At 36.6% G+C, this 13,225-nt stretch overlaps 1 protein-coding gene across 1 annotated transcript in view; it reads left to right on the top strand.

The window, feature by feature from the left end:
* Positions 1–11,999, top strand: part of SMURF2 (SMAD specific E3 ubiquitin protein ligase 2) — a 97,252-nt gene extending 85,253 nt beyond the window's left edge. The window contains exons 13-19 of the mRNA XM_006199504.4: positions 1,767–1,881; positions 3,473–3,651; positions 4,440–4,577; positions 7,421–7,541; positions 9,558–9,759; positions 11,023–11,098; positions 11,425–11,999. Of these exons, the coding sequence (XP_006199566.2) occupies positions 1,767–1,881; positions 3,473–3,651; positions 4,440–4,577; positions 7,421–7,541; positions 9,558–9,759; positions 11,023–11,098; positions 11,425–11,524 (931 nt within the window). The 3' untranslated portion in view covers positions 11,525–11,999. The remainder of the gene's footprint in view (positions 1–1,766; positions 1,882–3,472; positions 3,652–4,439; positions 4,578–7,420; positions 7,542–9,557; positions 9,760–11,022; positions 11,099–11,424) is intronic.
* Positions 12,000–13,225: the final 1,226 nt, after the last annotated feature.

Below are 13,225 nucleotides of genomic sequence, written 5' to 3'. Positions count from 1 at the left end.
GCTTCTGTATTGAAACATTCTAAAGACCATCATGATAATTCTACTTCCCCTAATCTAAATCTAGCCTAAAGTAAATTTGGTTTTCATCAAGACCCATATTATTATTTAGCATTACTTGCTTTTACCTGTAGACTTACCTTCATTCTGTGACCTTTTTACCTGCAAATGGACAACTCTTTAGTTTGGAGTTTTAGAATCAATCACTCATACATCATACTTCAGCCTCGATAGTTTCTATAGAATGTTTATTATGATTTCCTCGTAACTAGATTTTGAATTCTTCTTGGAAAAATTTGTTAATTATCTGCTGGTGGATTCTAAATGCTGTAATTATATGTATAGGCCAAATAAGCAGTTAGTTTCTGTTGTTTGTTTTTTTAACCTCACTACTCCCAGGGTTTGGGTTTGGGCACACTAAATGGGATGTGGTAGTGCTTATTCTGATCTTTACCCAGTTGTAGAACCCAAAAGTAGTTCATGCATGTTCTAAACCCTTGGTAAAACAAAACAAAAATTCAGATTTTCTTTTAAAGAACACATATATGCATTATAAGCATACAAGACACATCAGGTGTTACGTGTGTTGGGAAGATTGCTCGTGTGGAGACCTCACTTATTCTTTTTAATCTCTAGGGTTTTCAAGTATTAAGTGGTATTGATTTGATTTAGACTCCATCAAATGATAGAACTTTGAAATGATTTCCTTTAACTATTTGTTAAGAGTATTTCACTGCATTTCCTAAAAACACATTATTCCACCTGTCTAATCCATAATATCAAAACATAAATCCCTTTCCTACCTGAGGAATGTCAGGAATTGAGACTAGAACTGTATCTCCTTAAGTCCTAGACTAGTGGTTTTATTTCAGTTTCACCAAGATGACTAAGAAGTTGTCTTTCATACTTTGAAACATATAAATGATTTCACAAGTTCAAGGGGATAGTACTATTTTCTGTGAGGTTTAATTTAAAAACACTGATGTATTCTTGAAACCAGGAAGTGGTGTGGAACGTACCCAGAAAGTGCAGGCTTGCCCTTGTGCTCCCCTCTGTCAGATGCCTTGCTGTTTCTGACCGCTTACGTTTTTATCACAGTATATTTTATGGTTTACACAAAAAAGATAGTGGAAATGGGTAACAAAATTTTCTTACTAAAACAATGCAGTAAAACAGTAAAACAGTAAAATATACCTTTGTCCAAAAGTGAGAATTAATGTTATATGTCTGTATAAATTAGTATAAATCTGCCATGATAGGAGTGGACCAGGATGGTATAGATCACATGGAAATTTTGAAATAAAACCATATTCTTCCCTTCATTTTGTATTTATCATGGATTACAAATTTATTTAGCAATTCAAAGTAACAGCACCTAATGAGTAGCTGGTACTTCTGGATAATATCCTTGTACTCTCTGATGTTAAAATATCATAGAATTGCCCTAAATTGAGTGAGAAGTGACTTCAGCATAACAAAATAAGAGTTTTTGGTGGGTAGGGTATAGCTCAAGTGGTAGAGTGCATGCTTAGCTTGCACGAAGTCCTGGGTTCAATCCCCAGTACCTCCTCCAAAAATAAATAAACCAAATACCCGCCCCGTTTAAAAAAAATTCTCATTTGCTTTTTGAGTGTGGTCGACTTTTCTAATGTAATCTGATATAACTAGTAGTGCTTTCTTTTATTAAAAAAATTATTTGCTAACATGATTAATAACATACCTTAATAAAAATATATTCATTAATTATTTTATCATGTCTTATTTTCTAGGGAGTGGTTATATCTCTTGTCACATGAAATGTTGAATCCATATTACGGCCTCTTCCAGTATTCAAGAGATGATATCTATACATTGCAGATCAATCCTGATTCTGCAGTTAATCCGGTATGATTAGTGGTTATAATGATACGAATTAATTTATGACCTACAATGCTTTCATTTTTAAATGTCAATGTAGCTTATGACATAGGATTACTGTCCTTGTCCAAGTCACATCCTTGGGCTTGGCCAAGTCCCCTTTTAGAAAATTTTCTCAAGTAAATGATTATGGATATGTGCAACAGTTTGGGCACAGGGAAGTTTACTACATCATTGTTTATAGTAGCCCCAATTGGAAACAGCATTGAGGGGGTTGATTTAATCAAACCCCATAAAGGGGGGTTGATTAAATTATGGCACAAAGCAGAATGACATTAGTTCATATCGTATTATTAAGTGTTTGAAAAGTTACTAAGAAGTTATTAATATTATTAATTCATATTATTAAGCACTAAGAAAAGTTAGTAGCTGTTATTAGTTTGTTATTTTTATATTATTTCTGTTACCTTTCCTTACAAAGGCATACTATACAGCCACTGAAATGATGTTGTGGAATAACAGACATGTAAAGATGGTAGTTGTGATATATTAAGTGAAAAGAAAGTTACAAGATAGTATGATGAAATTTTGGTAAACGTGTATGTGCAAAAATTGAAAGGCTCTACCTTATAATGCTGATGGTGTTTATCTCTGGATATTAGGTTATGGGTTTTTTTTTCTTTCTTCTTAAAAAGAAAGAAAAGCTATTTTTTAATGATAAAAGGGAAGCTTAAAGGTTACTTATTAAATAAAGAAGTAAAAGAAGTTAAAAGTGCAATATCCAGCTAATAAAACAGTGTATCATGAAAGACCAAATCTATCTAAACGGTAGACCGTATTAAACTCATTAGAGGGTATCCTTTATAAAGGGAAAATTTTGGGGTAAAGGTTCTGCTTGGGGAGCCCATCCCTGCTGCTGTAATAATGATAGCTCACGTTTGCTGAGCATTTACCATAAGCCAGATCCAGTGTCATCGGCTTCTTCAGCTCAGTTTACTCCCACAGAGACCCTTTTTAGATAACTATTATTACCCTCATTTTCCAGATATACTCAACAGGAATTGAGTAGTTTGCCCAAGAATACATAGCTAGTAACTGGCAGAATCAAGAGTCTAGTCCAAGTTAGATGTGAAATCTCTGCTCTTAAATAACAGAGATGTTTTGAAGTTCAGCTCTGGTTAGGTCAAGGGAAGAGGGAGGTCGAATTGAAAACTTTTTTCCATGACAGAGCCAGGATTGTCAAGGGCTCAGCGGGAGGTGTGAGGAGAGGAAGAGAGCAGGGTCTGCTGGTGTTAAGTGAAGTTGCAGAGGGAGCATAGTTTGGACTTAATTTCTAAAGATAAACTTTACAAAGTGACCCTGCCCTTTGAGAGAAGCATTGATTGACTCTGGTGTAATATTTTAGAGCAACGCATAGTCTCTTGAACGTCAAACTCTCAAGAAACTGTCCCTGATGAGCTTTGATGATAGCTTACGACATTTAAATGGTTGTAAATTAGAGTGTAAGTTTGATACTTGTTATAAGGAAAACTACTGTTGCTTGAATATTTAATTTTTATTAAAAATTCCCTGGAGAGTGTCTACCTCGAGTATTTATATAAACTCTTTTCAATTTCAGGAACATTTATCTTACTTCCACTTTGTTGGACGAATAATGGGAATGGCTGTGTTTCATGGACATTATATTGATGGTGGTTTCACGTTGCCTTTTTATAAACAGTTGCTTGGGAAGTCCATTACTTTGGATGACATGGAGTTAGTTGATCCAGATCTTCATAACAGTTTAGTGTGGATACTGTATGTATTGAGTTTGGTATTTGTTCATTATAGTTAGAATCTGACCTTTTAAAAAAGATGCATGTTTCAAAATGGATGTACTTTTTTTTTGAAATTTAAAAAATGACACACAGACCACATAATACTTTTCTCCTTTCTGCTGCTTTTGTGCATATTCCAAATTCCTAAAAGTTAGCAAGTGTTACTACTTTAAAAAGGAAAATCCAGTATACTCTTAAGCACTTGCTATACATATATAATGATTTCCTCAACATGATGCAAATTCTCTTCCCATCTTGCATGTGTTAGAGTAACAAATTCCTGCTGAAGTGGTGATTGTTGAAACCATACTTTAAAAAGGTTATTTGTGAGAATCAGTTCTGTTTTTCAGGAGTTCATTTTCTTATGAAGATACATTGGCTGTACTTACGTTTACCAAGTACACGAGCAGCTTTCTCAGTCGGGCTACTCAGGCATTTGGTCACTTGGGTTACGCAGATTCAAGTAGGGCCTCTTACCTGAAAGCCAAACATAACAGAGGCTTCTCTGTTTAAAGCCCAGCTTTCCAGGGCTTTCTCATTACTCAGGAAGTAAAATGTTTCCTGTGTTTATGAAGGTTAAAGCTCTTTGACTCTCCTGCCCAAGAACTCGGAGGTACAGTAGCGCAACAGCTAGTGAAAGGAATCCGACCCCGTATTTGTCATGTCATAAAACTATCTTAGTTTTATTTGTCTCACCAATTAATACAACTGTAAGATCTGTATTTTAAAATTTCCAGTGAAGTATCTTTCCCTTTCTTTGCTTTCCAGTGAGAATGATATTACAGGTGTTTTGGACCATACCTTCTGTGTTGAACATAATGCATATGGTGAAATTATTCAGCATGAACTTAAGCCAAATGGCAAGAGTATCCCTGTTACTGAAGAAAATAAAAAAGAGTATGTCAGGTAAACACTTCTGTGTTTTTTGTTCGTTTGTTATTTTTGGTAGGGAGGAGGTAATTGGGTTTATTTATTTTTAACGGAGGTCCTGGGGATTGAACCCAGGACCTCATGTGGCTCACATGCACTCTACCACTGAGCTGTATCCTCCCCCAACACTTCTGTCCTTAAGCCTGGAAATTGTTTTACTGTTCTAGAATGGCAGTGTGAAAAAACATTTATGTATTTAGGTTATGTTACTTATTGCTACAAAATAGGCTTCTGCAGAATTTAGTGAGTTAAAGGCAACCACCATTCTATTAGTTCTCACAGTCCCATGCATGGGTCAGTAATTTGGCTGGAGGACAACAGGGAGAGCATGCGCTCCTCTGCATGGTGTCAGCTGGGACTGAAATATTAAAATGGCCTCAAGTCACATTTCTGATGCCTCAGCCAGGATAGCTCAAACGGCTGGGAGCTAGGTGGAATGCCACTGGGTCACCATCTGGGGCTTCGTTCTCACTGTTGGCTGGATTCCTTGGTTACCCCATGTGGTATCAGAGGCCTCTCACTCTCCTCATGGCCTCTCCCCCTAGGAAGGTAGCTAGACTCTTTATGGGGTGGCTGCTTTCCCAGGGCACACAAGCAGAAGCTGTCGGATCTTTTTAAGGCCTAAGCCTGAAACTGGCCAGCATCACCTCTGGTATATTCTTTTGGTTAAACCGAGTCACGTGCCAGCCCAGGTTCAGGGCGGAACAGAGGCTGTACAAAGACACAGGCAACAGGAGGCGTGGTGCGCGGGGTGGCGGGTGGCGCAGCTGCTGCAGCTGGCTGTACAGAAGCGCTTCTGTGCTCTTTTACTATATTACTGGCACTCATCCTATTTATAAATAAGCACATTGTGAGTTTGTATAAGAAAGATACTTCATATATATTTCTTATAAAAGTTAAGAAAATGTCCTTTAAGTTTTATAAAATCATCTGTTGATTGAGGAATTCAGAAGTAGTGGGTTAGATGATTTGGCTCATGGCATCTAAAGTTCTGAATAATAAACTATGGTAATCAAATGCGGGAGTTCGAACTTCACAGTATATTCACAGAAACATGCATGCTATACTTTTTTGTGTATTAATGTCCCCAAGTTGTATTGGCTAAAATTTTCTAGTTCACAGATGAGGCCTGTCAGTCTTAAACCGTTGTTGGGAGTGAACATTGGTATAATTTTTTTGGAAAGCAATTTGGTAACAGCTACCAAAATGAAAACGCATATGCTTTTTAACTAGCAGCTCCAGTTTTAGGTACCTATTCTGTGGAAACACATATGTTGTTAAAGAAACATGAGTAAGGATTTTCAATTAAATATTACTTGTAAAAAAATTAAAAACTTCTAAAATGTTTTTTAGAGAAGAATGGCATGCATTAAGCAGAATACTGTGTAGATAGTTAAAGAATATGAAAAAGAATATGTATGTATATATGCATAATTGAATCACTGTGCTGTATACTGGAAGCTAACACTACATTGTAAATCAACTGTGTGTCAATAAAAAATTTTTTTTAATTAAAAAAAAAAGAAAGACTCTGTATAAGCTGTCATTTAAAAAGCAAGTCTTAAAAGGAACAAAGTCTGTGTTGTTTTATAATTACACAGAAAATGTTCAGGAAGGCTACATACCAAATAAAGTGTTTGCCTAGGAGAGGGAGCAGGGGTGGTGGGCCTGGAAGTAGAAAGGGAGAAGAGGATAAAAGAATGGATTTTCAGGTTTTGCTCTGTCTCCACATTTAATGTTTGATTTTTCCTCATGTATTTTTCTCCAGTAATATGCATGACATTTCTAATTAAAAAAAAATGAATAAATGGGAAACTTCCTGAATTTCGGGAGCGTGCCACCTCCCAGATCGAGTGTAGATTGCTCAGTTCTTAGAGCTCACTTTCTAGGAGTCAGTCACGTGTGTAAGCACACAGTAATCAGCCCTTACCAGATACAGTTTTGAAATTTGAAAAATTACAAAGAAAACCTTTTTACAGATTGTGCAGTTTTGCTGTCCCCTTGAACAAATCAAAAGGAGGTCCCCCGAAGGATATAATATTAAATAACTTATTAAAGTCGAGAACTGTTTTCCCAAGTTTGGAAAAGGAGATGCTGACAGGTTGGTAATATGAATAACTGACATTTGTGAGATGGAGAGGTTTTCCTGGGAAGATAAATTTTTTAAAAAAGCAAGTCTCTTATAAATTAGAAGTCCCAATCAAAAGCATAATTAGAACTACACATGAGATATGGTTTAGTGTGCTTTTTGTTACTAAAATAAGCCTGAAGGGGAAAATGAATCTTTAATCAAAAAGTGCTTGCTGTTGGCTTTCACTCTTTCTTCTCATTTTGGATAGAAGAATTCTCTTTGCCTCCTCTTTCCCCATATACCTCCCACAAAAGTAAAGAAAACACCCAACACATTCAGATTATATTTTCAAGTTCAGAAAAACAGCCATGTCTGTTTGAATGGGCTTTTTGCTGGTTATTGCCACGTGTGCTGGAAGTTGAGAAAGAAGTTTCGTTCAGATTTTAACTTCAGACTCACCTACACTCTAGCTGACTTCCAATTTACTAGGGGCTTTCCTGATGCGCAGAGTTGCTGTATTGATCCTGCTTGTGTTAGTAGAAGGTTGCACCACTTTTTAATTTACAGTGAACTTCCTCACAGCTCAGGATTCATCTACCCTCAGTAATCTGAGATTCTGTTAGATTTTAGACTCAATTCTTAATACTAGATGCTTGTAAAGTGCAGTGTTGCTCAAGTGCTAGGATTCATAATAATTACCAAATCTGAATATATTCAGTCCTGTGAACCCCCTGCCTAATGTTTCCAGGCTCTATGTGAACTGGAGATTTTTACGAGGCATTGAGGCGCAGTTCCTGGCTCTGCAGAAAGGATTTAATGAAGTAATTCCACAGCATCTGCTGAAGACATTTGATGAGAAGGAGTTAGAGGTCAGTGTATTAATGTCATGATGTCATCTAGTGTAACAAAGAAGGATTGGGCATTTTCTGTTACTTAGTTTTAGAGGCGAGTTGTATTTCTAGTGCTTTTGAAGTTTTATGGTGCGTGCTGCGAGAATTCTTATTCACAGGAAAAGTCTTTCGTGCTTTGGAAAAGCCTTTCATGCTTTGGAATGTCTACAAGTAAGCAATCTCTCTTATATTGTGAATATTCTTAATTTATTTTTCCAAATTATCCTTCCCTGTGTTCAACAGATTTTATGTTTTATGTGTACATTCTTCTAGTGTTGTCTATTCCCTAATTAAGTAGTTACTGATTTAGTTAAATAAAACTTCATTAATTGGTTTCCAGCATATTATTTATTTGGAATAAAAGCCTAGGCTCAGTTGGATTACGTTAAGCTTTGCAAGAAAGCATTTGGTAGACAAAAACATAGAGGAAATAATTAAAACACTTAGGATAAACTCTATCCATGTCTCCTTGGAAACATTCATTAACTAATAACAGCTGTAATAAAGAGTTACCTGTTTTTTGTTTTAAATCTCATCCTTAAAGCACGTTAGGTCTGGTTTTATAATTAAGACCTTTAACAAATAGATCTGAATTTCTACTGAACTGTTTTGAGAAGACAGTGAGGTTTTATTCCACCTGGGGTCCCAGATTTAATTAGTGGCTAGGGATAGCATAAATATTCGAACTCTTAACAAAGAATTTGAAACATGATTTTATTCATTAACTTCAGTGTCCTTTCTAACTAAATCTGTTAACAGACTTGTTGGCCAACAAATCTAAAAAGATTGGTTTGCCTCTGCACCATCACCATTGCTTTTGTGACTGAACTATTCAGTGGTGAAATGGCCAGGAGGTAGTCAGGAGGAGGAGGAACAGTTCCATAGCAGGAATGGCGGTAGTATTGAAATATGATGCATTTTCATCTGTTCATACTATGAATAAGGAATTTGGCCTTAAAATTACCCAGTCCTCTAAAGAAAGTAATTTAGGAGGTATTTTTGTGTGTTATAAGTAGTTCTGTAATCCTACTTGGATAAGCACACACCTGTTAGTGTGGCTGTGATTCAGTAATTTTTCTCAGAACCCTTTAGAAGCTTCATTGGAGATTTTATTCAGTAGGGTTAGGGTTTAATATATGGTTTCTATTGCTAATGAAATTAAACTTTTTATTAAAATATATGTATATGATTTATTTTAGTGTTATACTGGGTTAACATAATTGTAAGATACAAGATTTGCAAGTTACTTTGTTAATGCTACACACTATCATAATTCACTGGTTAGTGAGACGAGTCAGTCTTGGACTCAGGGTGCTGTATTAATAGTATCAAAATGATTTTTATCTATACTAACTGACCCTGCATCAGGATACCAAGCAGAGCTCTATGTCAGTGCATTCATGGATTTCGTACTTTGATACAACTTTAAGCAGACTGTATCACTTACTCAACACAGTTTCCTGAGTTCCTATGCTCTGTTGGTTGCTGTCACAGGATGTAATGAAACACATATTACTGTCATATTACAGCAGAGGAAACTGCTGGCCAAGGGAGGTGAACTGAATTGCCCAGAATCCCAAAGCTAGTAAGTGTTAAAACCAGAATAAAAGATGCAGATCTTAAGAAAGACACATATAAACTGTTTTTACTCTTTGAGTCTAGCTTCTGTCCGTTACATTTTTTTTTTAGAATTCTATTATGAAATTATGGAACTTTTCATCAGATCCTGGGTAGGGGACCTGCAGTGAGTAGGTACTCACGGAGCTTTAAAAAGTACAGATCCTTAGTGTCACCCCAGATTCACAGAATTAAAATCTCTGAGCACTGGACCTCAAGTATATATTTTGAAAACTTTCCAGATGATTCTGATGTGTGCCCTCAATTAAGAACACCCTATGAAAGCCAACACTACAAAGAAACCTAAAGTTGTATTTCGAGGAATTTTTGGCCTGACTTGGGTTTCCATTGGCTTATTATTGTGCAATATTTTAACAGCTCATTATTTGTGGACTTGGAAAGATAGATGTTAATGACTGGAAGGTAAACACCCGGTTAAAACACTGTACACCAGACAGCAATGTTGTCAAGTGGTTCTGGAAAGCTGTGGAGTTTTTTGACGAGGAACGCCGAGCACGGCTCCTTCAGTTCGTGACAGGCTCATCCCGAGTGCCTCTGCAGGGCTTCAAAGCTTTACAAGGTAAGGAAGCAGAGGGACAGCTGACGAGACATCATCAGATAATTGGGGGTAGGGGCTCAATGTTGGGTTTATACAGATGGTTTACAGATACGTGCTTATAAACAGATTCTCTTTTCGCTCTATTTCTTATCTCTCTCATGTCTTGATACCTTCTTCTCCTTCCTTTCCTTTGTTCCCCTCCCAAGAGCCTTTTCTGCTGGGTTCTCTGTAATTGTAGTGAGTGCTGCATGTTAGAGACCGTATATGGTGATGCTCTGCCTTTTTTCTGGTCACCTTGCTTTTAAATTCTGTTGCCCATTCCTATAGGGGAATTCTGTCTACTTCTGTGTTCACATCTCAACCTGGCAAACTTACCCACTTGGGATGCCTCTCCCCTATACTTTTTTATTCTTTTAATATAAAGAGGCTGCATGAGTTGTGGAAGCCATTTGTCTTGGTCAGAGCACTGTAATTAATGCATGACATCAGACCATTTTACAGCCATATTCCATTTTTAAGAATTGTTTTCCATGGAGTAGCTCTTTAATTTTGGGATGAGTTGGTGATACTGCTAGTGATTGTGGTTCTTCACTGGGTGGCAGTTGCTTCCTTTACCTTTGAAGCTCTTCATTTTCAAAGCTGCTGCTGCTGGTAATGACTGAGGGTATACAAAGCAAGACTGGTACATAATTCGACAGTGTTGCCCACAGTACGTATGTTGAAAGTCCATGGAGAAAGCACATGGACTTTGAGTTGTGCGTGCTTTCCCTCTTGGTAGAACGCATCAACATTGGACTGCCCAGAAGCATAAAGTGCAGCTGTGTTTCTACATATATTTGTGTGGAGTGTCATATGTTAATTGAAATTTATTCAATAGACTGTTAATCTTTTGCTCTCAACAAAGTTTGAGTTGTGAAACCTAAATTTGCACTAGGTTGTCATCTTTTTGTGCATATATGTACTTAATCTTCAATTTGCCCCTTTACTTCTCTTTGCTTACTTTTGGGACACTGCTTTCCTGTAAGAGAAGTTGGCGCAAAGGATTCCAGCCCTGAGCTTTTTCTCAAATTGAAATGCTAGCAGGTTAAGGAATCCAGCTTTAGTGAAGGTCAGTTACATCTTTCAAAACCCAGACTCTTCCTGCTGCCCTTTGGTGGCTTTTGTGGAGTCACCAGTACTCCCCTGTCCTTAGACCCTGTGGTTTATGTACCAGTTTTATTCTGAGACATCGGAGACTAATACACGCACCTGCAGCGATCTGACCCACATTTACTTCCTCTGCAGGTGCTGCAGGCCCACGACTCTTCACCATACACCAGATTGATGCCTGCACTAATAACCTGCCAAAAGCCCACACTTGGTAAGCTGTTTCTGTAGCTTTTTCCCGTCATTCCATGTATGTAGGTGTTAGTTTCAAATAGACTTGACATTTTGTTTATTGTTCTTATTACTAAATGGACCCTTAAAAGGAATGATAAGCAGCTCTTTTGAGTGAATTATTATTATTATGCAGAAATTGATAGGAAAACCCAAAAGCAGTGATCTCTACTTTAGAGAAATATAATCTTTTTCTTTTATTTTTCTGTGTGAAACAGAGTAGTGTGGCTGTATTAGTGTAAACTGATTAGCTAGGCCAGTGTACCAGTTTTGAATGAACTGTGTAAAATCTGATTTGCTTATTTACAGCTTCAATCGAATAGACATTCCGCCCTATGAAAGCTATGAAAAGTTATATGAAAAGCTGCTAACAGCCATCGAAGAAACGTGTGGATTTGCTGTGGAATGACAACTTCAAGGATTTACCCAGGACTTTATTTATACCCCTGACTGACAGCCTCTTTCAGCAGAGTTTCAAGGAATGCTGAAATACAGGAAAATGCTCCCTCCCCCTTTAAAAAAAATTTTAGGACACTGTGAGGGGAAAGGACAATTTTGAAATTCCTTTTCAAGGAAAAAAAGAGGTCTTTATGCTTTGCCATGAGGCCACATTCAGCTGCTATTTAAAATTAATATCTTGAACCTAAAGAATGCTGACTTTTCCTACATTTCCAGAGTTAGGCAGTATTCTACACTTAAAGACTACTACTATTTTTATAAAAGGTAATCTATCAGATCGCTTCACAGATTTCAAGTCTATCAAACATCAAGACAACTTCAGCAGTCGGTACAAGTCACATTTCATTTTAATTGAATACATGATTTTGAACAGCTCCTGTACTTGCTCTTTGTAAAATAAATTAAATAAAATTATTTTGAATTATTCTGCCTTTGTAAACAATTGGCTATAAAAGAATCATTATCTTTAAAAAATTAAGCCACTTACAGGTTTACTTACATTTTTTCTAGAGCAAAGCATTATATTTTAAAAGCATTATATGTTTCAATCTAGCCTAAGTGAGTCTTTTTTATATTTTTCAAGCATGAATTCCCTGGAATACAGCTATATAATTTTGGTTGTCAAATTCCTAATGCTGCAAGTCTAAACTTAGTAGCTTATTTGCTACAATAAGATGCATTCAGGGGCTCCCTGTTTTTAAGAGACTTAAAAAAAGATCTTAATTTTTTATCTTGACTCAATATGATCAGGTATTTTGGATTTACTTTTCATCTTAAATGGAAATACTGCATTTTTATAGCTACTCAGATCATGTGGATATGGGATGGGCTTTTCATTCTTTTGCTAGGTCAGCTTATCTTTAATATATATACTATTTCTGTAAACCAAAGTCTTCTATGACAAGTGCACCTAATTTATATTACATTTTAATTATGGTGTAAGTTTCTATCAAGTAAACCATCCTGAATCTCTGTTTAGCTGTTCATATTTAATCAGCTAAAATTATGAAAAAGGAAAAATTTTGCTCTAAAGATTATTTAGCAAGTTTAGAAAACCCTGCTTTACCTAACAAAATGAAGTGGGGGTGGTGGCAGGGGATGTGATTACTAAAAAAACCAGTGAGTCTAATAACTCTATCGTATACATTATTTTAAGCCTGAATAATTTTGGAGGTAAGGGAATTTCAGTTCCCTTGGTGTTGAAGATCAGCATTTGATTTTGAAATATCCAGATTCAGTTTTCAGGGTGTGTGGCATGTTGCATGATCCAGAAGGCAACCAAAATTCTGGAGTGAGAGACTGGAAAAATCTGAAATCGTGGGTGGATTTTTAAATTCGACCATCAGAAATCTGCACTATTCTTTTTTCTTTTTAACATTAATGGGAAATCAAGAATAGCGAATTTTGATGAGATAGCTTTGTTTAAATTTTGCAGCTTAATTATCTAGTGAATAAGCCCTTTGTGTTCTCTCATTTGATGGACTGGTTTTCAGTCTGTGTTCTTGGAGCCAAGGGGTTCCTCAGAGGTGCCTCAGAAGTAATGGTTGAGAGGAGGGACAGAGAGGGAGAGGAAAGGCCTTGTTGGTATTTGAGCCTCCCCCCCCTTTACCCAGAGCAGCTCCACTTTTTCTCTTTTATATATATTGGAAGT

The sequence above is a fragment of the Vicugna pacos genome, chromosome 16 (genome assembly GCF_048564905.1).
Source record: "Vicugna pacos chromosome 16, VicPac4, whole genome shotgun sequence".
Lineage (NCBI taxonomy): Eukaryota > Metazoa > Chordata > Mammalia > Artiodactyla > Camelidae > Vicugna > Vicugna pacos.
Note: the sequence above shows the minus strand (reverse complement) of the source record. Positions and strands in the feature narration are given on the sequence as shown.